The 25905-nt window shown below is 37.9% G+C and overlaps 2 protein-coding genes across 7 annotated transcripts in view; one reads left to right on the top strand and one right to left on the bottom strand.

Annotated features, from left to right (window-relative positions):
• grik4 (glutamate receptor, ionotropic, kainate 4) overlaps positions 1–25905 on the bottom strand; it is a 647123-nt gene that overhangs the window by 43325 nt on the left and 577893 nt on the right. For all 6 annotated transcript variants that reach the window (XM_087284137.1, XM_087284133.1, XM_087284134.1 and 3 more), the window contains one exon: positions 13815–14018. In XM_087284137.1, coding sequence (XP_087140263.1) covers positions 13815–14018 — 204 coding nt within the window. The remainder of the gene's footprint in view (positions 1–13814; positions 14019–25905) is intronic.
• LOC141377837 (uncharacterized) lies at positions 957–7550 on the top strand. Its single transcript, XM_087284127.1, has 2 exons — positions 957–6592; positions 6784–7550. The coding sequence occupies exons 1-2, from the start codon at positions 1839–1841 to the stop codon at positions 6839–6841; spliced, it is 4812 nt and encodes a 1603-aa protein (XP_087140253.1). The 5' UTR covers positions 957–1838; the 3' UTR covers positions 6842–7550.

The raw sequence follows: 25905 nt of genomic DNA, 5'->3' as shown, positions 1-25905 counted from the left end.
TCTCCATAGTTCAGCTGTGGCCTTCAGCTCTTCTCCAACTCACACACACTTCACACAACCCAACCCAACACCACAAACAAGGAAACGGCGCAGAACACAAATCCCTCAAACAGATGTCCTCCATAACAGAAACAAGGACAATAAGCGCCGCTCAAACAATTGACATCTCGTTACATATAAATATTGACGACTGGACAGCGCAGAGAGGGAAATTATGAGACGGAGACTCTAAATAATAAATAATGCAGTATGATATTCTTCCTCCTCCTTCAGCTTTGACTCAATCAAAAAGCGATGCCCCCAAAAAATGAGAGAAGAAGGCAATGTCAACTCCATTACCACTGAATAATACATGGACTTAAGTTCCCAGTGTGGCATTTGAGATTCCCTCTGAGGCGAATTCTTCATCTGACGCCACAGAAAAGCCTGACAGCTCGGCTGCTTCCATACCTTTGTGTAGCACTGCACTGCACTTTCATTTTACAAGACTTTCCCGAACATTATGAAATAGCAGGAGCAAAACTGAACCTTTGGGATTGTGTGTCCATGTTTCAGGGCAAATGTAAGACAATTTTTGTTCGGAATTCTTACTGCAATGACCACCAAAAGATTTGTTAAAATATATATATATATGTATATATATATATATATATATATATATATATATATATATATATATATATATATATATATATATATATATTGTTACGTGCCAGCACGTATTGGTTATTTATGTTTGTATTATGTGTCTCATTGTGTTTTTCTTGTTATCACTCCAGTTCACTTCCTTGTTTTTGCCTACTGCTGTTCCTGATTGGCTGGTTCACATCCACTTGATGCAACCAATCCTGACACTGCTTTATGCTGATTGGTTCCTCTGTGACAACTCGGTTCCAGTTTCAGCCAATCAGATTACTCCAGCTCACTATATATTTTTTGTCTGCCAGCAGTTTGGCAGTCTTTGTTGGCTCACCTTGTCACTGGTTTTTGTGCTTGTTTGCTCGCTTGATTGAACCTGTGTTTATATCCCCATTTTGTTAAGTATTGTTGTGATATATAGTCCGTCTTATCCTTTATTTACACTGTGTTGTTATTTTGGTTTAGTCACTGTCTGTTCTTACCTGTGTAATCATTCATTCCCTTTCCTCATGTTTCCCTACAGAGGTTTGGTAGAAAGACTGGTAGGTAAGTAGGTCACGTGATATACATTTCAACACATAGGAGTTCAACTGTCTAGAGATACACTAGGGAAGGGGGTGAGCGCCAACCCGTGTATTTTTGGTTAAGTGGATAGTTAGTGTAGTTTAGGTAAGACGTCTTGGACGTTGAAGATTTATTTTTCACATTATTGTTTATTAGTCTAGATTAGCGGGGATTTGATATTAGTAAGACTGTTTGGTTTTGATTGTTTCTTTGCTTTAGCGCCACCCATAGCCAGTCTTTCTAATTTAGGTTTTTGTTTTGATTGTGATTTGTAAATATTGTAAATAGCTCACTTACTGCTTCACTTATCACCACTTGTAATAAATCACTTTATTTGCACAGCAATTCTTGTATGTGGTCATTACTTTGAGTTCAATTTTCTTTGAGTGTTTGTTTGAACTAAATCCTTGATCAAGTGTGCAACCCCACTTCCCTAGACTGCCTAGGGGTTGTAACATTTTTGGGGGCTCGTCCGGGATAATTAACGTCCCAACATTTATTTCTGAGGATTTTGGTTCTACAGATACTCAATTCTTTTTGTACCCAAAGTAATTTTGTGGATTATACTAGAGGTAGTATTAGAGGAGTGAGTTACTGAATTTGTCTATTTGCTTCTGACTAGCTTGTGATTAAAAATGGCATTGTCTAATGTGGAAGCTTTTCTTAATAATCCTTCACTCGAGCAGTTTGATAAATGCCGCAAGGATGAACTTTTCAAAATTGCAGAGCATTTTCAAATTTCGATCAGTCGCCAATTTCTGAAAAAAACTATTAAGAAAATACTTTACGATCATTTGGTTGAAATAGGAGTATTTCAGACCACTAGTGAGAATGTCACTGAACTTGATCCTAACTATTCAGCTGAAAGGCCGTGCAGTCCTGAAAGTGCAGGGCATGGTAGTAATGTAACTGACGTTGAAGCGAAGGTTGAGGCTAAAGTTGCGTTGCCGCCCTTTGATCCATCAACCCCTGTCTCTACTGATTCAAAGACAGATGGCAGACTTAGGCTACGTCTGGCCAAACTCCAGTATGAGACTCAGGAGAAAGCACGGACACATAAGGCTGAACTGGATCTTAAGCTTGAGATACGGCGTCTCGAGATTGAAGCTGACAAGCAAGTTAGGTTGCGCCAGTTGGAGCTGGATGCTGCTGCTAAGGCTGCTATGACTTCTCCTGTGGTGAGTTCTGATGTACTCATGCCTGGTCAGGTGATCAAGCCAGATGTTAAATCTTCTTTCAACCAAATTGACGTAAGTAAACAAATTTCACTTGTTCCTAATTTCCGTGAAGATGAGGTTGACTCTTACTTTACTGCGTTCGAACGTATTGCAACTACACTTAATTGGCCTAAAGACATCTGGACTGTGCTTCTGCAGTGTAAGCTGAGTGGCAAAGCCCAAGAAGTCTGTGCAACACTTTCTGTAGAAGAGAGTTTGAAATATGATATTGTAAAATCCGCAATTTTACGCGCTTACGAGCTAGTACCAGAAGCATATCGACAAAGATTCCGCAAACACAAGAAAACTCCACAGCAAACATTTGTTGAATTTGCACGGGAAAAAAGCATTTTATTTGACAAATGGTGTAGTGCTTCTAAAACAGCCGATTATAGTACTTTACGAGAGTTAATTCTGCTTGAAGAATTTAAAAATTGTCTGCCTGAGCGTGTGGTTCTCTACTTAAATGAACAGAAAGTAACGTCTTTGTCCGAAGCTGCTGTTCATGCTGATGAATTTGTTCTTACACACAAACCCGTGTTTCCCTCTGCTCGTCCTGAGTCTGTGACTGTCACTCCGCCTGCTTGTTCCTCTAGTTCTCGTACACTGGCAAAGTCCGAAATTCCAAAAGAGACTAGAGTCTGTTTCTATTGCCGAAAAATTGGACATTTGATAAACGATTGTCGTGCTTTGAAAAACAAAAATCAAAAACCTAAAAGTGTTGGTTTTGTCCAATCTGCACCTGAGAATAAGGAACAACTTGAGAATACATTTGATGAAAGTTACAAGCCATTCGTAACTAAAGGATCAATTTCGATAACTGGTAAACCTGAAGACCAGCACATAATAAACATTCTTCGTGATACTGGTGCCAGTCATTCCATTATAGCTGCTGATGCGTTACCGTTTGATGAACAAACCTCAGCTGGATCCAGCATCCTTATGCAAGGTATCCAGATGGGAATTGTGAGAGCACCTGTGCACAAAATCCACTTACAGTGCGAACTGGTCAATGATTTTGTGCATGTGGCAGTTCGACCTGCATTACCCGTAAAAGGCATATCACTTATCCTTGGAAACGATATAGCTGGTGGTAAGGTGATGCCTGTTTGCGAGGTTCTTGATAAATCTCCCACGCCTTCATTTTGTGACAAGTTGTCAGATGCATTCCCTGAGACTTTTCTCGCATGCGTCGTGACCCGAGCTCAGCAGAAGCAAACAGACAATGAGATTACTTTATCTGATTCATTTATGACTGTAGATGATGCAACTGTGAGTAACAAAGTGACAAATGTTGAAAAACAACCTCTGACTGAAAAGTGTGCATTTGATAATCAGGTCAATCTGAACTTAAATTTGACTCGTGAGCAAATCATCCTTGCCCAACAAAAAGATCAAACTTTATCCAAATGTTTCAAATTAGTCGTTCCTCGAGAACAGTTGAAACAGAAACAGGTGGGTTATTTTGTTGAGAATGCACTACTGATGCGTAAGTGGAGTTCTGCAATGGAGCAAGATGATGAATGGAGTACTGTATATCAGGTGGTTGTTCCTTCTGTTTTCCGACAGCAAGTATTAGTTCTTGCCCATGATCATGTTTTGTCTGGTCATCTAGGAATCACGAAAACCTATCACAGGATCCTGAAGCATTTCTTCTGGCCAGGGTTGAAGCAAGATGTCGCCAGATACTGCCGCACCTGTCAGTCCTGCCAGTTCAGTGGTAAACCTAATCAGGTAATCCCACCTGCTCCTCTTAATCCTATACCAATCCTGATGGAACCTTTTGAAAGGGTAATTGTTGATTGTGTAGGTCCGTTGCCAAAGACGAAAGCCGGTAACCAATTTTTGTTGACAATAATGTGTGCTGCTACACGTTTTCCTGAAGCCATACTATTACGTAAAATCACTGCACCCGTAATCATTAAAGCTCTCACCAAATTCTTTGCTACATTTGGCCTACCCAAAGTCGTACAGAGTGATCAAGGGACAAATTTTATGTCAAATGTGTTTAACGAGGTGTTAAGGTCACTTTCTATTCAACATTGTGTTTCCAGTGCTTACCATCCAGAGAGTCAAGGAGCACTAGAGCGGTTCCACCAGACACTGAAATCCATGTTGCGAACGTACTGTCTAGACACTGGCAATGACTGGGATGAAGGAGTGGCCCTGATGCTGTTTGCGGTACGTGAAACAGTACAGGAGTCCCTCGGATTCAGCCCAGCCGAACTTGTGTTTGGACACACTGTCCGTGGCCCACTTAAAGTGTTGAAAGAACAACTTTTAGATTCGGAATCTAGTAGCAAAACGAATGTGACCCAATACGTGAGTAGATTTCGGGAGCGATTACGTAATGCTTGTTCCATGGCACAACAGACACTCAAATCTGTGCAAGGTAAAATGAAGAAAAGATTTGACGTTAAAACTGTGGTTCGTGAATTTAAACCAGGAGACCAAGTACTGGTCCTTTTGCCAATTGTTGGTTCTGCATTGTCTGCACGATTTTCAGGGCCATATGTGATTGACCACAAAATCAGTAATACTGATTATGTCCTGCGCACACCTGACCGGAGACGAAAAACCCGTGTTTGTCACGTTAACATGCTCAAAGCATATTTGGTACGACAAGATCAAATTGAGAAAAAGGAAGTGACAAAACCCATTGCACTAATGAACATGGATTTTGACATTTCCACAGAGGCAGATGAGGATGGATTAGTGCTGCGCAATGCTCCACAGCAATGTGCTTTGTTACAGAACTCTAAGATTCTGAAAAACTTGTCCTCACACTTGACTCATTTGACAAAAACCCAAAAGAAGGATGTTAAAAATCTGATTGAGCAATTCCCAGAACTGTTTCATGACACCCCGACGCAAACCTCTGTTATACAACACGATATTGTTATTCATAACTCCAATCCAATCAAACAGCATCCTTACCGTGTTAATGCCCGAAAGAGACAAATTATGAAGCAGGAAGTGGAATATCTATGTGAAAATGGACTAGCAGCTCCAAGTTGTAGTCCATGGAGCTCCCCTTGCATTCTCGTTCCCAAATCTGATGGGTCAAATCGTTTTTGCACTGATTACCGCAAGGTCAATGCAGTGACAGTTCCTGATTGCTATCCATTGCCGCGCATGGAGGACTGTGTTGATAACTTGGGTTCTGCTCGTTTTGTGACTAAACTAGACTTGTTAAAGGGTTACTGGCAAGTGCCATTAACACCTCGTGCATCTGACATATCGGCCTTTGTTACCCCTGATCACTTTATGCAGTACAAGGTTATGGCTTTCGGACTTCGCAATGCACCTGCTACGTTTCAACGTTTGATAACTACTGTACTGGCAGGAGTTGCAGGATGTAATGCATATTTGGATGACGTAGTGATCTATTCTTCTGAATGGCCAGAGCACATGTCTCAGTTGAAAACTGTGTTCCAACGACTAGCCAATGCTAATCTAACCCTGAATTTGGCAAAATGTGAGTTTGCTCAGGCAACCATCACCTATCTTGGTAAACGGGTTGGTCAAGGACAGGTCCGCCCAGTAGAAGCAAAAGTAACAGCCATTGCAGAATTTCCTATCCCAAATACTCGTCGTCAATTGCGGAGGTTTTTAGGAATGGCGGGATACTACCGTGGCTTCTGCAAGAACTTTTCAAGTGTGGTAACGCCTCTTACAAATTTACTGAGCCCTTCTAGGCAATTTAAGTGGTCATCAGAATGCCAGCATGCCTTTGAAAGTATTAAAGCACTTCTGTGTGAAGCTCCAGTGTTAATGGCTCCAAATTTCGAAAAGCCTTTTAAAATGGAGGTAGATGCAAGTGCTGTAGGAGCTGGCGCTGTCCTGCTGCAGGAAGATAAGGAAGGAATTGACCATCCGATTTGCTACTTCTCCCGTAAGTTCAACAAACACCAGTTGAATTATTCAACGATTGAGAAGGAAGCTCTTGCTCTATTGTTGGCTCTACAGTATTTTGAAGTGTATGTGGGTTCCAGCTCAACTCCGGTAGTGATTTACACAGACCATAACCCACTTGTCTTTCTGTCACGCATGTATAATCAGAACCAGAGACTGATGCGCTGGTCACTGATTATACAAAGCTATAACCTTGAGGTCCGACACAAGAAGGGGAAAGAGAATATTGTGGCTGATACCCTGTCTCGACCTGACACGTAAGTTTTAAATTTGACAATTCAGTTATTGTGGATTTGTTTATTTATGTTTGAATGTTCGTTGTTAAAAATATTTCTTTTACAAACATTATATGTTTGTTCTTTAGTGGGGAGGTGTTACGTGCCAGCACGTATTGGTTATTTATGTTTGTATTATGTGTCTCATTGTGTTTTTCTTGTTATCACTCCAGTTCACTTCCTTGTTTTTGCCTACTGCTGTTCCTGATTGGCTGGTTCACATCCACTTGATGCAACCAATCCTGACACTGCTTTATGCTGATTGGTTTCTCTGTGACAACTCGGTTCCAGTTTCAGCCAATCAGATTACTCCAGCTCACTATATATTTTTTTGTCTGCCAGCAGTTTGGCAGTCTTTGTTGGCTCACCTTGTCACTGGTTTTTGTGCTTGTTTGCTCGCTTGATTGAACCTGTGTTTATATCCCCATTTTGTTAAGTATTGTTGTGATATATAGTCCGTCTTATCCTTTATTTACACTGTGTTGTTATTTTGGTTTAGTCACTGTCTGTTCTTACCTGTGTAATCATTCATTCCCTTTCCTCATGTTTCCCTACAGAGGTTTGGTAGAAAGACTGGTAGGTAAGTAGGTCACGTGATATACATTTCAACACATAGGAGTTCAACTGTCTAGAGATACACTAGGGAAGGGGGTGAGCGCCAACCCGTGTATTTTTGGTTAAGTGGATAGTTAGTGTAGTTTAGGTAAGACGTCTTGGACGTTGAAGATTTATTTTTCACATTATTGTTTATTAGTCTAGATTAGCGGGGATTTGATATTAGTAAGACTGTTTGGTTTTGATTGTTTCTTTGCTTTAGCGCCACCCATAGCCAGTCTTTCTAATTTAGGTTTTTGTTTTGATTGTGATTTGTAAATATTGTAAATAGCTCACTTACTGCTTCACTTATCACCACTTGTAATAAATCACTTTATTTGCACAGCAATTCTTGTATGTGGTCATTACTTTGAGTTCAATTTTCTTTGAGTGTTTGTTTGAACTAAATCCTTGATCAAGTGTGCAACCCCACTTCCCTAGACTGCCTAGGGGTTGTAACAATATATATATAGTCAATGTCAATATTATTAGCCCTCCTGTGATTTTTTATTACTTGTCAAATATTTGCAATGGGATATATTACAGAGCACAGATTTTATTTGGAGGAAGGTAACAGACATTATTTCCTATAATATTTTTTCTTCTGGAGAAAGTCTTTTCTTTTTTGTTCGGTTGGGCAGGAATAAAAGTTTTACATTTCTTAAAATTATTTTTAAGCTCCCTTAAGGATTAATCTTTGAAAGGCTACAGGACAAACCCCTATACTCCAATGACTTGCCACAGGCATATCACCGGTTACTCACTTACGTGAAGTAGTGAGCCTGGCCAGTACTTGATAGACGACCACATGGGAAAACTAGGTTGCTGTTGGAAGCGGACCACGCCAAACCTGTGCTCTATGAGAGTCCTAATGCCTGAGTATAGTGAAGGGGACGCTATGCTGTCGGTGAGCACCGTTTTTTGAATAAGATGTTGAACTGCGGTCCTAACTCTCTGTGGTCATTCAAAATCCTATGGCACTTCTTGTAATTGCAAGGAAAGGCGTCCTGGCCAAAATCATCCCCATCCACCTAATTGGCTCAATCACTGTCTATCCACTCCACCAATAGCTAGTGTATGATGAGCGCACTGGCGTCTGTGTCCTATGAACCCAAGTGAATACTGCACACTGATGGTGGTGTGGAGTGGAGATAGCATACACAATAAAATGTGCTTCATAAATGTACTTTACATTACATTACTTATGCATTGAAATATGTTAAAAGAATGAACATTTCACAGGCGGGCTAATAATTTTGACTTCAACTGTATATACACTTCAATTTCACAAATAAAACTCATGAATAGAATAAAATGTTATAGCACTGAATCTTCAGCTATACTGTAAACCTATTTTTTAAATATAAAAAGTTATTTTAAATAATTTATTTGCTTAAAATGTAAACATGTAACTACATATAATCAAAGCAAATCATCCTTGTGTTTTTAGTGTTCAATGTCATAATTATCACATAGGTGATAATTATCTTAACAATAAATATACTCAATAACAAATTAACCATCATGTTACATATTATAGTCATTGTATTCATACTCTGCACAAAAACAAACAAAAAAAACAATGAAATGAAACTAAATAGTAAACAAATCATGCACAGACACATACACGCATGCACACACACGCATAACGCTGACTGGCCACTTTGTTAGGTACACCTGTCCAATTGCTCGTTAGTGCAAATTAAAGTATTAATCAAGTCCGACAGGAGAAAATATCCAGCGAGCGGCAGTTCTGTGGGTGCAAATGCCTTGTTAATGCCAGAGGTCAGAGAAGAATGTCCAGACTGGTTTCAGCTGACAGAAAGACAACAGTAACTCAAATAACCACTCGTTACAACTGAAGTATGCAGAAGAGCATCTCTGAATGCACAACACATCAAACCTAGAGGCAATAGGACAATAGAAGATTGAAAAACGTTGTCTGGCATGAGTCTTGATTTCTGCTGTGACATTTGGATGGTGGGGTCAGAATTTGGCGTCTAGAACATGAAAACATGGATCCATCTTGTCTTGTATCAACGGTTCAGGCTGGTGGTAGTGGTTTAATGGTGTGGGGGATATTTTCTTGACACACTTTGGGCCAATTAGTACCAATTGAGCATCATGTCAACTCCACAGCCTACCGAAGTATCGTTGCTGACCATGTCTATTCCTTTATGACCACAGTGTATCCATCTTCTGATGCTTACTTCCAGAAGGATAACACGCCATGTCATAAAGCACAAACCATCTTAGACTGGTTTCTTGATGTGAGTACACTACTCAAATGGCCTCCACAGTGACCAGATTTAAATCCAACAGAGGACCATTGGGATGTGGTGGAATGGGAGATTCAAATCATAGATGTGCAGCCGACAAATCTGCAGCAACTGCGTGATGCTATCATGTCAATATGGACCAAAATGTCAATATGGAGGAATATTTCCAGTCCCTTTTTTGAATCTATGCCACAAAGGATTAAAGCAGTTCTGAAGGCAAAAGGGGGTCCAACCCAGTACTAGTAAGGTGTATCTAATAAAGTGACCAGTGAGTGTATGTATGTACTTATGACAATATTTTTTGATACATTATTATAAATATCTTACATTAATTTTAATACCTAAAGATTATAAAAACAAGGTACAGGTATTACATTCAAAATGTATGTAGCACTCGATGAACGCTAAGCTCTTCAATCACCATGATTATATTAAAAATATTCACACAGCAGTGTAATTTTGGTATTTTAATGGCAAGTGATTAAAGTTTGCCAGCTTTCCATTGATTAAATGTGTCACACCACACAGTCCATGAAAAGAAGCCATTGTGTGTTCATATGCAAATCTTCACCCATTTTTTTAATGTGATAAAAACAGGGTAAATGATTAAAAGAAGGTCCCTCATGGGATGTGTGGTCTGTCAGATGAAGGCAGTGCTGTTCACCCCTTCAGCAGACCCTCATCGCCCTCCACTGTCTACACACTCAATGGCCACTCTCAAGGTCAGCTGTATGGAACATACTTTGAGGGAACAAATTGAGACAATAATAAGATTAGGCACTTCTTTCTTTATTTCACTAATGGCTTTGCCCTCCATTAGCTTGTGGAATTAAGACAGATAACTTCTCAAAGCTTTCTCCGCTTTTGTACGGGAGAATGAAAGCTGCAGAGGAATGTTCAGGTTTATGACCCTTTCCCCAAGGAAATATATGAATATCGCCGTGGCCTTTTTGTTCATTTTAGAAAATTTACTTTGCTCCCCGTGGTGCCTGACCAAAAAAATGGGCGAATAAATCAGCTGTAATGCTGCAACTGTTGTGAAATAAATAACATTTCTGGTGAAAAGGGCAAACTATGTAGCTAAAGAGAATTTGCAGCGAGCAAGATTTCCATCTGATCAACGGGATCTCAGTGGCTGTCAGAATGGGACCAGTACTGTTCATGCTTCAGCAAGTCTTTTTAAACACATCTGCGTGTGAGATTGGATGGCCTAATTGAAATTCTTTAAGACGAGAGTCCCTGTAACTGAGTTTGAGGCATAAATATGAATGCTGTTGGTTAATCTGCGTCACCTGTGTTGAAGCAAGTTAAACAACTTTTAGTCTGGCTTAAAGGCTTCCTTCTGTTAATGAATTATTGAAATGAGCATTCGAGAATGAATAATTCTAGGCTAAAACAAGAGAAAGCAGACTGTTTTATTCGATGTGAACAGAAGAGCTGCACTGCTTTAAAAATAATTCATACTACAAGGAAATGACTGTTCTAGGTGCCAATATAACCAGCGGTTAAATAGAGATTTTGGATCAGGGGAAACTTAAAATATGCTGGTGATTCTGGTTTCCGCATGTAAAATTTGACAAGCTCCTTGGACAAACAAAGTGCTAACAATATATTTCTCTCTGTTTCTCAATAAAGCATTTTTATTAGTGTTGTTTGGTTTGTAGAGCCAGAATAAAAAAAATGGCAGTAAATTGCTTCATGGATTTATGCATTCGTATATATATATACACACACACACATACTTACACATGGTTTATCAATAACATTACAAACAGCTTGTCAGATTTCTTTTTAAGAAAGTAATCTTTTTATCTGGTAAGGAGTCAGGACACATTAAATTGATCAAAAGTGACTGTGATGGCATTTATACTGTTATAAATTATTTCCAGCTTTTCCTTTGAAAACGTTTACTCCTCAAAGAATCCTAAAAAAACCCCATCAGTTTCTACAAAAATACTGATCATATGAATATTTAGGGTTACACAGTGGCTCAGTGGTTAGCACTGTCACCTCAAAGCAAGAAGATCGCTGGTTCGAGTCCCGGCTGTGTCAGTTGGCATTTCTGTGTAGAGTTTGCATGTTCTCCCCAGTTTTTGTGTAGGTTTCCTCCGGGTGCTCCGGTTTCTCCCACAGTCATGCGCTATGGGTGAATTGAATAAGCTAAATCGGCCATTGGGTCTGTGTGTAAATAAGTGTTTATGGATGTTTCCCAGTACTGGGTTGTAGCAGGAAGGTCATCCACTGTGTAAAACAAATGGTGGATAAGTTGGCAGTTCATTTCAATCCCTGATTAATAAAGGGACCAAGTCGAAGTGAATAAATGAATGAACATAAATATTTATTGAGAATAATTTCATCAAATTGTAATGATTTCTATAGACTATATTGAATTAATCAAATAAAACTGCATTGTAGTGAATACTTTAGATAAAACACTCCAATTAAAGCAGCAAAATATTCTGGAAACATTAAGGGATTTTAGGAAAATATAACATATCTTAAGCTAATATAACAAAGGTAAAAAAAGATACCTTTCTTTTTCAGTCATATTCTTTGTCATATTCTTTATACTTTGGTACATGTCATATTATTTCAAAACATTAAGCTCATAACATGCTTTTGTTGCAGAAGTGTAAATCATTCCTTGCATCTCTGTTATAAACAGCATTTGTCAGTTGAGCTAAATACCACTTGAAAAGCAGCTTCTGTGCCACCTCTGCAGTGCAATGATGTTGACACTGATTTCATTTGACTGGCAACAACCACATAATGTGAATGAATTTACATGAATGGGGACACATTCAGATACAACAAACTCAGCAGGTTAAAAAAGTTGCACTCATAAAGGTAAAGAATTCTCTAGTAAAATCAGAAATAAAGTCAGAAAGAATATTTTGCCCTTACAGAATCACACATTATTACAGTACTTAAAAATGTTTTGTTTTAGACTACAACATACATCTCAAACTCAATTCCTTGAGGGCCGCAGCTCTGCTCCAACCCTGATCAAACACAGTTGATCTGAGTAATGAAGGTGCTCATGCCACTTTTGAACCCCACGATTATTTGGATCAGCTGTGTTTGATCAGGGTTGGAGCAAAACTGTGCAGAGCTGCGGCCCTCCAGGAATTGAGTTTGATACTTATGCTTTACAATAACACTCTCTACAGTACAGTATAGTATAGTATAGTATAGTATAGTATAGTATAGTATAGTATAGTATAGTATAGTATAGTATAGTATAGTAGGGGTGTCCAAACTCTGTCCTTGAGGGCTGGTGTCCTGCATAGCTCCAACTTCCTTTAGAACACTTCCTTGGAAGTTTCTAGTATACCTAGAAAAACAGAGTTTGGACATCCCTGCCTTAAGGTGCGGTCACACTGGACTTTTCTCCCCATAGACTTCCATTCATACGCACGCGAATGCATCAGACTGGAAAAGCAAGGTCGTGCATCAAATTTCGCAGTTCACTGCATTGCAAAGTTCAAGCTTGGTAAACTCTGGCCTGCAAAATCGCATCACTTGACTGCATGAGACCAATTGAGGATCAACACATGACCTTTCTGTACAGAAATTTTAAATATGAGCTAATCGCTCACTTTTTTAAGTGTCTAATTATCTTGTTTTTTCTGCCCTTTTTCACAGCACCATACGACAGAATTTCGCAAGCTAAAACTCTAGTGAGACCGCAGCTTTGGATCAAATTATAATTTTGCTTACAGCTAAATTTTATACCTTTCCCTAAAATTATAGTCTTTAAAACTATACTTTTTATATTAATCAAGATATTTGATCTGCCCAAGAAAAAAATGACATTCACTCAAAGGTAAAATATTGTTTTTATAGATCATCAATTAATCGAAATACTTTGGTTCAACTTCAAAATCAAAGTAAAATTGTACTTTGGACTACTCTATAAAAACTACACATATAGGCTATGCTATTGCTTGTTATTTGTTCAAGATTTGAGGTAAACTATCTGCTGGTGCTTTTAGTATGGCAATAAATACTACGGAGGATGGTAATCAAACTCACATTAGAAATACATAAAACTGAATAGCACATAAGCAGTACTCTTTTTCATGTGGTCACATGACATTAAAAATGCTGGTTTAAATACTACTTTGAGAAAAACAAATGCTTTTAATTTCTCCTAGGGGGTTAGTTTTTTTTGCATTATCACTTAATCCAATATAAAATGTACTTTGAATGACCGACACGGTACTAATTTCAGTCTAGTAAAGTAAAGTATTTAATTTGGCTTTGAAGACGTTGATATCATATGACAGCTGATAACTGTAATGTGTAGTTAATCGATTGATGCCACTCACCCTGCTGATGAGCTCTCCCACCATCCCTGTCCAGGTACCGTTAGCTCCCGGCACCCCATACACACCATCCCCGACTAGCCGAATACGGTACTTGAACTTCAAGATGTCCGCCAGCTCCTTTAGCATGTCCACACAGAAGCCCTCATAGCGATCGTTCCCTTCAAGCTCCTGGTGATTGGCTCTCAACATTACATACGGGTTCTCCTGTAAACACAGCACTGGCGTCAGAGATTAACTCACACATTTCAGCACACTTCTATATCAAAAGGCAAAAACTTTTGTGTGACAGATGAAAGTCGAAAAAGTTGAAAAAAAAAATGGAATATCATTTCCATTTCATATTTTCTACACAGCAAACCTGTTGCTTCCTGGGAAATTGCTGCAAAGGATCAGAAATAAGAAATGGTTGCTACAAACAGGGAAGACACTGTTAAAAAAAGTTTCCCTTTAAAATAAATTACTTTGACAACAATCTGCTGTACTAATAGAGAAGACTTCAGATCCTGGTCTGTTTTTATGTTACTTTGACGGTTAGGTTTAGGATTGTGGTAGCGGTTATTAAAGTACAACTTAATAAATAATATAAACAATTCTCGGTAATTTCCGGCCACAGCCATATGTGATCTATAGATGATTAACCATGTTGATGGATAACTGCCTTCTGAGCCTACCAATAGGTGCAGAAAGCTCCTACTGGCCCATACAGCTGATCACTACTGATAATGCCCATTCAATTGAGTGATAACATTCGAATCGGCTGATTTGTCACATTCATAAAGCAGAAGTGTCACATCTATAACAAAGCATTTTCCTCATCATTCCAAAATTGTAAAATGAAATACAACCAAAAATCCAACCGTTATCCTTTTAATAAGCATTATTTATTTTAGGTTGTGCAGTTTAATTCACAGAATTTCTACAAAGTATGTTGTATACTGTGAACTCGCACACTTTTTTTTTTCATCAAATCCATAACGCAAGTTTATTTTCCTCATTTAAAATCTAAAAAATGTTTTGAGATAGATATTTTTCTGACCCCATAACTTTGTGGTTAGGTGTTTTGGATGTTTTGATATGATGTGATATTAACACATACTTTCTCTGTAAATGCACGTTTTGAATTTTGACTGCAAATGTCACATCCATAAAGCTGAAATTGCTCAATTTCAGTGTCAATAAATGTTTTTAGAAACAAAGCAGACAGAACAGCGATAATAGATAGAGCATATTAATATTAGAAAGTATTTCTTCTAATTAAAATTGATAGAAAAAAAGTGTTAATAGAAGACCATTTTGTTTAACCAGACAGATTAGAAATTGAGTGTGTTAGCAACTTCATTGTTGTTTTGCCTGAGCTTTAAATGTGAGGTGTGAGACTTTTTTTATCAATGGCTTCAGCCGTTTATTCTGATGTATTTTAAAAGTCTGAGGATGTGCTAAAATGCCCAGTTCAGACATGAGGGTTTGTGACTAATGCAAGCACGCCAAAAGACAAAGTTCCTAATTTACAGTTTGTGTTCTCAACCTGCTCAAAGCCTGAGCAGATTTATTAGACAATCTGTGTTCAAAACAAAGCCTTTGTAAACATTTCAGCCACGATTCGTTCAATAAGCACTCGCCGTCCCCTCTGCCATACATTGATGCACAGATGTTTTGTTGGTATGCATGGCGGTGAAGTGTGTTACTCTCATTTTTCATTCACTTTGCATAAATTGAACAAAACATTGTCACCTTGGACATAAACAGTCACTTCAGAATGCAACCAGCCATGTAAAAGCTTTTCAAAATCACTTTTTGTTATATATATAAAAAAAAAATCACTTTGCCTGATGTGTTGCATCAGGACAGACACTAAAATGGCTCTGTTGTACTTAAGATTTGCTTAGCGTAGACTGGTCGGCTGGAGAGAGTGTTTCATTTTCACTAGTAAACCTGACTCGCTCCACTCCGATGCTTTGAGTGGCAATCTGAAGAGCTGAGGAGACTTTTCAGTCTTTTGCATTGCCATGGCAACACTTTCTTCATTTTTCTTTTCTTTTTTTTACCTGCCTGTCTGATCCTGCATCCTTGATTTCTGATGTGCCCAGTGGCTACGCTCCAGCTGGCCTGAGTCTAGAAGCAGCTGGGTCTTGCGGCCTGTCAGACGAGGTGGGACGTCAATGGACATGTTCCGACACTTCAAATAAACCTGAACCCTATTAATACGAGCCGCTCATATGCATCCAAATAACACGATAACAATCCTTTCACCTCATTTGTATGTCCATAAAAGCGGCACGCTGTATTTGCAGATGGATGTGCGCACCTTGGACCCGTCGGAGCAAACAGCGAAATCCCATATTGCCATGGCACAAAGAGGAACAGCTTTGGCCCAGAGTCTGACACTCTATAAATGCAAATCCTTCCATTTTGTTCATTAACTCGTTGAATCATCCACGCATGTTACCGTCATGCCCCGCACTGACACCGCTGCGGTGGTTATGCAGAAAAGCACAATATAAATGCAAATTCTCATCGCTTACAGCCTGCTGGAGGCACTCAAGTATTGCAGCCGGACACTTTCTTTCAAACTAGGCCTATTAAAGAGCTGCATTTCATGGGCCAGTTGCGTATTAGGCAGACCGTTTTGAAGAAAAGATGAAAGCTAATAAACAAACCTTCTGGATTCAATTAATAAGTCTACACATTGGGCGAGAGAAGTCATTGACGGCTTTGGGCCATTACGTGTTGGACATAATGGCCAACTAGCCTCTGGTCTGATTAATGATTAAGTCAAAGAAAGAGGAGTGATTACATATTTATATTTAATAATCCATTAAAAGCTGAATCTATGAAAAGATGGAAAAAAAGTGTGCACACAAGGCCAGGCATGGCATATCACTGTCAGAATTGGAAATAGAGATCTTGTACTAGTTAGTAATGAAACTTTGGCAGGTTTTATTATGAATAAAACTTTAAAAGCATTGTTATTGTTCACCACAATAAACCATTTCCTACACTAAACATAGTTTAACCATGGTGATTGCGGAGAAACTGTGGTTACACAAATGGTAATCAATCAGCTAAAAAACAAATTATAACACTTCTACTACTGTATAATAAAACGGTTAATTTGTATTATATGATTGAGACAATCATATAATTTTACAAAACAAATGTTCAGATGAAACACTTCTCATTCAGGATGTTTTGAGTGATTGTTACGACTTCTTGATGTTAGACTAGGGACTGAAGTAAGTATCATTTATATTGTGACAATTTTGTGTAATATGGGAAAAGAAGAAAACCATGCATCAACCAAAATACTGCCAAAAAGAGAATAGTTTATTATACAAAGTAGATAAAAGATAAAGATAAACAGAAAATAGTAATAATAAAGAAAAATATAGGTGACAACAAATAACCACAAAAGGAAAATTAAACAATTTGTAATAACAAAACAATCTAAAAACAATAAACCCAGCAGAGGAAGATGATAAAAGTGGCACTGATAGAAAAGAAAATAATAAAACCAAAAATCAAACTAACTCAGTATAGCCCTTTTACCTAACTGAAAACAAAATAATCGAAAGCATGTCTTACCTACTCTGATCTCAATCAAACAGAAAAATACAAAGCCAGCGCTCACTCTTAATCCTGGTGTGTCTATACTAACTGCTCAGCCTAGCGAAGCCTTTACCATTACATTTTACATGCTAAATAAGTCACAGCTATGATTTTAACATGACATCACAAAGCTAAACAAAAAATGTAACCTCTTTTATTTTGTTTTTAAGTCTTGTTTGCCAGCAATCACATTTCCAAAATTAACAGTTAACAAGCTTATACTACCTGATAAACATCTTGTCGTCAATCCAAATAATAATTTGACTTCTAGTTGATCATCTGGAAAAGTGGCAGAAGAATCATCTATTAAACTGCATCCCAATCATCACAAATACTGTAGAATACCTGTTGGAACCAGCAAGGGCCAAAGGTTCTCACAGAAATCAGTCAAGTTTGGTGAAGGTTTGTTACATTCAGTATGGGGGCATGCGAGAGATCTGCAGAGTGAATGGCAACATCAACAGCCTGAGTTATCAAGACATTTGTGCTGCCCATTACATTACTAACCACAGGAGAGGGAAATTTCTTCAGCAGTATCGCGCTGCTTCTCATACTTTAGCCTCCACATAAAAGTTCCTGAAAGCAAAGAAGGTCAAGGTGCTCCAGGATTGGCCAGTCCATACACCAGACATGACCTTTATTGAGCATGTATGAGGTAAGTTGAAGGAGGAGGTATTGTAGATGAATCCAAAGAATCTGGATGAATCAGAGTCCAGCATGAATCCTAGCTGCCATTCTAGCTGACTTTATAAAAAGTTACTTAAGTCAATGCAGAGATCTGTTGATGCAGTCCTCCAAGCTCATAGGAATCGTACACAGTATACATTTTTCCCACTGCACCCTGACTTTATATTCTATACTGTACATTATTTCTGTTAAGTGACAAGACGTGTCTCAGCAAAGCCAGATCTTACTGTCCTAATTAAATAATGAAAAATCAAGGCATGATCATATTTTATTTTAGTAAAATAAGCGTAATCTTGAGGCCTTTGCCTTGCATATAAGCCACTTCTGATACCAAATGATCATCTAGAAGTCAAGTTATTTTTGTTGTACCTAAAACTTGGATAAGTGACGAGACTTTTGTCAGGTAGTGTATAGCAAGGTAAACTTCCGAGTCACTTATAGCAACTACAATACTAAAATTAAATGCTTTTCTTATTGTGTTTTCAGGTCATTTTCAGTAAGCAAGCTAAATCAGTCTGAACCACAGCCTAATTGTGGTGTTTGTAGTAGAAATGTGGTAATACAAATAGTAATCAATACACCAAAATCCTTGAGTAATAATTTTACTGTAATACACCCATGGTTAAATTTCATTAGAGTAGACTTCTAGATTACATGAGATGTCATATTATTAAGCTCCAGACTGGACAAATTATACAAGATAGTATTCAGTAAACATGCAAAGGCTTTGCTTAGCTTTCAAATTAATCACAACTCCATATAACAATGCTAAAATTAAAACAGTTAGCTTTTCAGTCATCCTTCAGTTAGCAAAGCCTTTAAAAAATTATGTATAATTATTGCAGAGACTAAATATGAGCAATATCTCAAATTAATTGAATTCTTTTTGTTTTCATTAGCCAGTCGCCTCCTGACTGATGATGGAAAATGGAGCCACTTTACACATTTACATTTAATAACCTATTATTAGCCAAGCCTATGGAAAGGGGGAGGAAGCAATCGAGGAAGAGGAGAGAGGTTAACTGTGAACACACAGGACCGGTCCTGGCGTATCGCCATCAATCTTAGGAATGGAGCTCAGGCATCAATCAACTGAGTGAGTGCTGTTATCAGGCCAAGCAATCCTCTCTTCCGAGCTCGAATGCTTCCATAAAATCTGCGGGTCACATCAGAGAAAGAAACTTTCCGTTTAATAGCGCAGACAGTGAGATTAAGGGCACTTTGAGTGTCAAGTCTGCCAAATGCAACATTCCTCACCAGTCTGGGATCGGCAGCAGATTTGATTCTATTTGTTTTCTTGGAGGGCTGTCAGCTGATGAAATCCATTTTACAAATATAGCATGGCGGCAGTCTGGTTTGGTGCATTTGGAAAACAAACACATTAAAGTCAATCTTACTTGGAATCAAATCTCCAAGCTTTTTTGCTCGGAAGGTGAAGAAAAATTGGATTTGTGTGTTAGCATTTCTCAGACATTCCCAAAAAAGCCGGAGCGAGCCTGGTCACTGAATGGTGCAGCACTCCTTGTTTGATACATTTATGACTGCTGTGATTTTTTTATGTCTTTCAGGGGGTGAATGGGACCGAAGATGCTCCAGACAGAAACAGCGGTCGAAGAATTGGCCACAGAGGCAGCATATTACATGAAGATAGCGCCTCACATTTTATATTTATGAACATTTCCAATTGCCGTGCGAATAAAGGCCATCTTGAACACAATAAAAGCGGTCTGTCCACTGAGTACGGCGTGTCTGAGGTTTCATCATGAAATTGTCTCCGCAATCGTATCTCTCTGTGTTTTCAGAAAGAGCACTTTATCGCCATCATTGATTGCAGTGAGCGTGAATTCAGCTGCCGAATCTGACGACTCTCTTCGTTCAGAAGATGCAGTGATACACTATCCATTCCATATCATATCACTGAGCTGATATTGCAGCCATACAGATTAATAATGCTTCACTATTCCCTCTCTTTCTTAGATAGACTCTTAGGCACAGTTTGGTACAGCTTCCTGACTTTTCTCAGGGACTCAATTCAAGCACTATGTAGAGAAAATCGCAGATAGCATCACATAAAGACGACTTTATAGAGTGAACGAAAAGTGAACCCAGTTTCATAGGCAAAACAATATTTATTTGAGCTTAGACAAGAAAAGAGGCCTGGTGACAGTTTATCTGTGAAAAACAGGAAAGCATATCAAGCTCACAAGGGATGACAGCAAACAAAGGTTGAAAACGTATTAAACAAAAACAAAGCCTTAACAATATCTTGAATTTGCTCATACTGTGTTCTTTTAGTGTTTGAGTCAATAAGGCAATTGTGCAAATCAGGTATTTACTGTGTGATGCAAGCATAATAAACCTTAGTACATGATTGAGTATGTAAAAAGAAGCATCTGGATTACCACACAGCAAAATCCCACAACTGTGAATTCACCTCTGGCCTCAATGGTCTGTGGCTGGCCAAACACCAACAGTTTTGAACATATGACGACTGCATGGGAGACTGTGGCCAATTATAGCACACCAAATCACAAACTTTGCACCTTCTTTTCTCACATAAATCCACCAGAGCCTGCTGTCAACTGACTGACTGACCGATTGACCGATCCACCCTTCTCCTTCCCAAAATCCAACCAATAGTGTTTTCAAAAGCACCGATTGAACACACCCACCCACCTATTTCCCTAAACCCAACTGACAATGTTTTCAAAAGCAGTCTAAAAAAAGCCCTCACCTGATTTTTACCACGTTTTCAGATTTTACCTCATTCTCACAGTTTTTTACTTGTTTATTTTACTTTTTGGATTTTTTTTTTCCTTACCCGCTTTCCGAATCCGTTTGAACCCTGTCGTCTAGATCAACTACTCTCTGGGTCTCAAGTACGCCGATGAACATGGCAAGCTAACTGGACAAACTGGTAACAATGGGAAAGCCCATAAAGATGGTATGCAGCCATACGTACTTCTGGCTATATACCTAGTGATCTCCAGAAATGTATATAGGGATTTGTTCTCAGAGTGAGCCTCTGTTGTTAGTATCTGCTTTTATAATTGAATTTTTATGAAAAAAAAAATGAAGTTTGGTTGAAATAATGTTTCATTGTCATTCAGAATAGCACATTTTAATTAAAATATAATCAATGTAACAAATAATATTTGTGCAAAAATGAAATAATATACTGTACTTTTTCAGACCAATGATTAAACTAAATTTAAAAAATAAAATTCTTCTTCGTCTTGCTGAAAAAAGGTAAACCTAGTGGTTTGAAGGATAATATCATTACCATTTATTCTTTCATTTTCCTTTGGTTAGTTCCTGATTCATCAGGGGTCACCACAGTGGAATGAACTGCCAACTATTCTGGCATATGTTTTATTCAGTGGATGCCCTTGCAGCCGCAACCCAGTACTGGCAAACAACCATACACTCTCACATTCACACACACACTCACACTCACACACACACACACACACACACACACACACACACACACACACACACACACTTTTTTTTTCTAATTACCGAAGGAATCCCACGCAAACAATAGGAGAACATGCAAACTCCACACAGAGATGCCAAATGACCCAGCCAGGACTCAAATTAGCATGTTTCTTGCTGTGAGGTGACAGTGCTAACCACTGAGCCAACATACCACCCTATCATTAACAATACAATAACAATATAAGTCTACAGTAACATTTAAAATAAAAATAATTCATTTTTGTGGCTGCACTGTTAATATGTTTTTAATGAGTCTTTCAGGATGTCTTCAGTTGATTCCTATTATAAACATGACCAGCAAGTGTTATTTTAGATATATAAACCATCGTCACGCTGAATGACATTTTGGTCTGTTGGGAGATCATTAAAATAAAGTGTTATCAGTAGGCAGACCATCCATTAATACTTTAATGACAATGTTGTTGCAAAGTTATTCACAGGACTATCAAATTAAAGTATCACCCTCATTATTTAAAATTATTATCATGTTGGTCTCTCTGAGATGTTTGATTTAAAACCAGTATGAACTTAGTAATCAAAATTTCCCTGATGGTATAAACGTACACTACCACCAAAAGAGGTATTGCTGTGGCACAGGTTCTCAGTAAATTCGTCCCTTAATATTATTGTATTTTGGGAGTTGACAAGAACATAGAGCTTTGTGCCTTCCTGATTACAGTACATTTATCAAGCGGTAAAAATGCCCCTTCCTACATATTGTTGATAAAAGCCTGAAGCAAGGACTGGTGGGACAACATTGTCCTGCACCATTTAACAACCCATGAGTAGGCTAATTTTAGAAAGAGACACTTAATGACTTATTACGCTCTGTTCATAAACAAAAGCTCATTCAGTGAGACACACATAATATCCTGTATCTTTGCACATGCACAAAACATTCCAAGTTTAGTTTACCAGTAGATCAAGGTTTACCTACACCGAAAAAAAAAGATTCATTAGTTTTATTTTTTTATTTTTTATGTAAAGTGGTTGCAAACAATTTATATTGGCTGGATTTAAACAAACAAGTTAAATTTAGTAATCAATTTAATTTCATTGTTTGAATTCAGCCCATATAAACTGTTTGCAACCACTTAACCGTAAAAAAGTAAATCCTATGGATACTTTTTTTCAGTGCAGATTAAACCACCCCATACAAGTCGACTGAAGTTTCAATTGGATTTAGCCAATTATTTCTGATTGATGTGTTATACTTAGTTGTGGCTTTTTTTCGAGCTATGCTACTTTAACAAAGTGTTATGCTATCCAGCTACTTAAGTCTTACACAAGACCCATTCATTTAAACTTCATCAGCCTAATTTGTTTTGAACTTATAAATGATAGCTTTTTAAATGTAATAATCCTACTAACATTATAAGTGAACTCCAGGAAACATAAAATAATTCATGACCCATTTAAAATCACATTATTCCTCGCAGCTAAAAGAATTATTACCATCTAAAGGTCAGAAATTATTCAGCATTATTAATAGGTATTAAAAGAGCAATATTATTCTGAGAAGTTCTCTAGTATAAGTGAGGTAAAGTGGCTTACAATTCTATTCCACTGCATGTTTTTTTACTAAGTTAGTCTGTAGTCTAGTAGAGTAATACTGTATATCACATTTTAATATGTATTAATATTTGATTCATTCATTTATTAGTTCGTTTATTCATTCGTTCATTCATTCGTTCATTCATTCATTCATGCAATCATTCATGCATTCATTCATAGTCTCTATCTCAGAGGTTGCCATAGCAGAATGAACCACCAACTATTCCACCTCATGTTTTACGCAGCAGATTCCCTTACAGCCGCAACCCAGTACTGAGAAACACCTACACACACACACACACACACACACACACACACACACACACACACACACACACACACACACACACACACACACACACTATGGACAAGTTAGTTTATTCAATTCACCTATAGCGCATGTCTTTGGACTGTGGAGGAAACCCTGAGGATATCCACGCAAACACGGGGAGAACATGCAAATTCCACACAGAAATGCCAACTGGTCCACCCGGGACTCAAACCAGAGACCTTCTGTGTATAATTTCTTTGAATTGAAGGCAGAATTAATTTTTTTGAACAGTCAGTATAATTCAGTAAAAGTAATCATGTAATGTGGGTCTTGCTTTAAAGATGTTTACTTAAAAGTGGCTGTTAATTCAGAAATTAAATATACTTTTGAACACAGAAGATTGAAACATCACATTTTTTAAAAAAGTTACACATGCACTGTCAAAATATTTTTAAATTGGCAGCTTTTTGCACTTTGTGATTCATGTTTTTAGTTTTCCCCATTGATTTATGCTTTTGAATTGCATTATAGAATCTTGGTCTTTATTCCAACAACTTTTTAAGATTGAAAAGTTTGAAAAAGTGACTTTTATTGACATTTTTAATAATTTTTCAAGAGTTCACACTTAGTAATTGCTTGACGCTATTAGCAGGTTTGACATGCTAATGAGAGAACCCTGAGTTCGGAGATAATTGAGCCCCTGGCTCCCGCCTGATCAATTATCATGTAAGGGTGTCTGTGATCAGGAAGGTTTTGAGAGCGCCCCTTGGTAAAGGAGGAAAAGAAAGCAACCCAGGCTCATTCTGATTACGTACCCCAGTATACATTTCTGGACAGCACAAAATATGTTCCAGGAGCTACGTTTTTTTGCAGTTTTGTTTTCATGAATCCGTTAGAGGCCGCTGTGTATGCTTTTTCAGATCTCAAATTTCTCTTGCAAGTGCCATTCGTGTCTGCTGTTTTCACATTAATCCACCCCAGGCTGCTGTCGACTGACTGACTGACCAACTAACTGATACGATACCCACACATTCCCCCTTCCCTAAACCCAGATAATAGTGTTTCAAAAAGCTCAGATTGACCCGCCCACCCCCTTCCCTAAACCCAGCCACAGTGTTTTAAAAAGCAATCCAGAAAAAGAAAAGCCCTTGCCTGATTTTTACCATGGTTTTAAATTTTTACCACAATTTCACCTAGTTATTTACCTGTTTATTTTATTTTTTAGCTTTTGTTTTTGTTTTATATGCTTTCTGGAACCGTTCTTCACAGGACAACGCCCTTCGTCGCAGTCATCTCCACTCTGCATCTCAAGTCCACCGACGTATGTGTGGAGCTACAGTAGGTGAGAGTTCAAAGTGGCTATTAACGCCGCGGCTGGTACCGCCGCCGTTTGAAATAGGTGCCGCTCTGTTTTTAGTGTATGACCGCAGTTTGTGAATAAGCCGCCAGAGGGCGCAAAGGGACGGGATGCGAACGGACAGAAATAGATCATACAGCTACTGTGCTTGTAAATGATATTAAACAATAAGTCAAAGCATTATAATTCCTTCATTAATCATTTAAAATTTGTTAACACGCTTTATTGTAAACTTTTTAAGTGCAAAGAGGATTCGTTTTGGAAAATAGAATTGAAGAAGTAAAAGACAACTAAAATGAAAGCACAAACATTTAGTACAAATAAGTAGTCTTAAATAAATAAATAAATAAATAAATAAATAAATAAATAAAGCAGCCTAAATATAGAAAGATGTTCAGTGTTTGCTATTTTGATAGGACTAAGACAAGACATTTTCATTTATGTTTTATTTCTGTTTTTATTTCCATTTTCGTTGTTGATTATATTTTACTATCTTATTTATGTCTCAACAATTGTACATAAACGAATAATAAACGAATAATGAAAATAAATGAATAATGAAAATAGGCCTAAATAAATTATTTATTTAAAGACATTGCCGTACAGTACGTGAAACACTGAGAAAAATAAATTGACCTACCTTAAGCAGATCACTAAAAGTATAATAAAATTATTTTTGCCGCAGGACATAAATTAAGTCTTGCAGGTTTATTTTTAATAATTTAGTTTCAGTTCTGTTCATTTTTTTTTCAAAACGTCAATGTTCTCCTTTAAAGTAGCTATAACTGTTGTTTTGTTTTGTTTGTTTACTTAATGGCTCAGTATGTTTTGTATTTTAACTTCATATTCAGTCACCTTGCAAATGTGTGTGAAATATAATGCCGCATAACCGCGGAAAAAGAAGAAAAAACTGTCGAAGGTTAGAGCTAATTCATCAAAATAAGCTATATTAAAATACAACATTTATGTTAATACAGGCAGAGTGTGAACAAACTCAAGGCTAAGATATGCGATAAATATAGAATTAAAATAATGGCGCGTTAGGTTTACTAAGCAGCGCATTCTCTCCGCCTCATCGTTTAACCAGCGGGACACGCTGCTGAAGCAGGAGAGAC

Source organism: Danio rerio, chromosome 15 (assembly GCF_052040795.2).
Source record: "Danio rerio strain M-AB ecotype USA chromosome 15, GRCz13ab, whole genome shotgun sequence".
Taxonomy (NCBI): Eukaryota; Metazoa; Chordata; class Actinopteri; order Cypriniformes; family Danionidae; genus Danio; species Danio rerio.
The sequence above is the reverse complement of the archived record's forward strand: the minus strand, read 5'-3'. Positions and strand labels throughout refer to the sequence as shown.

Bases quoted from the DNA above. Each gene is read 5' to 3' on its own strand.
- LOC141377837 (XM_087284127.1), top strand. From the start codon at position 1,839: ATGGCATTGTCTAATGTGGAAGCTTTTCTTAATAATCCTTCACTCGAG. The intron at 6,593-6,783 runs GTAAGTTTTAAA...TTATCACTCCAG, and splicing joins ACCCTGTCTCGACCTGACAC to TTCACTTCCTTGTTTTTGCC.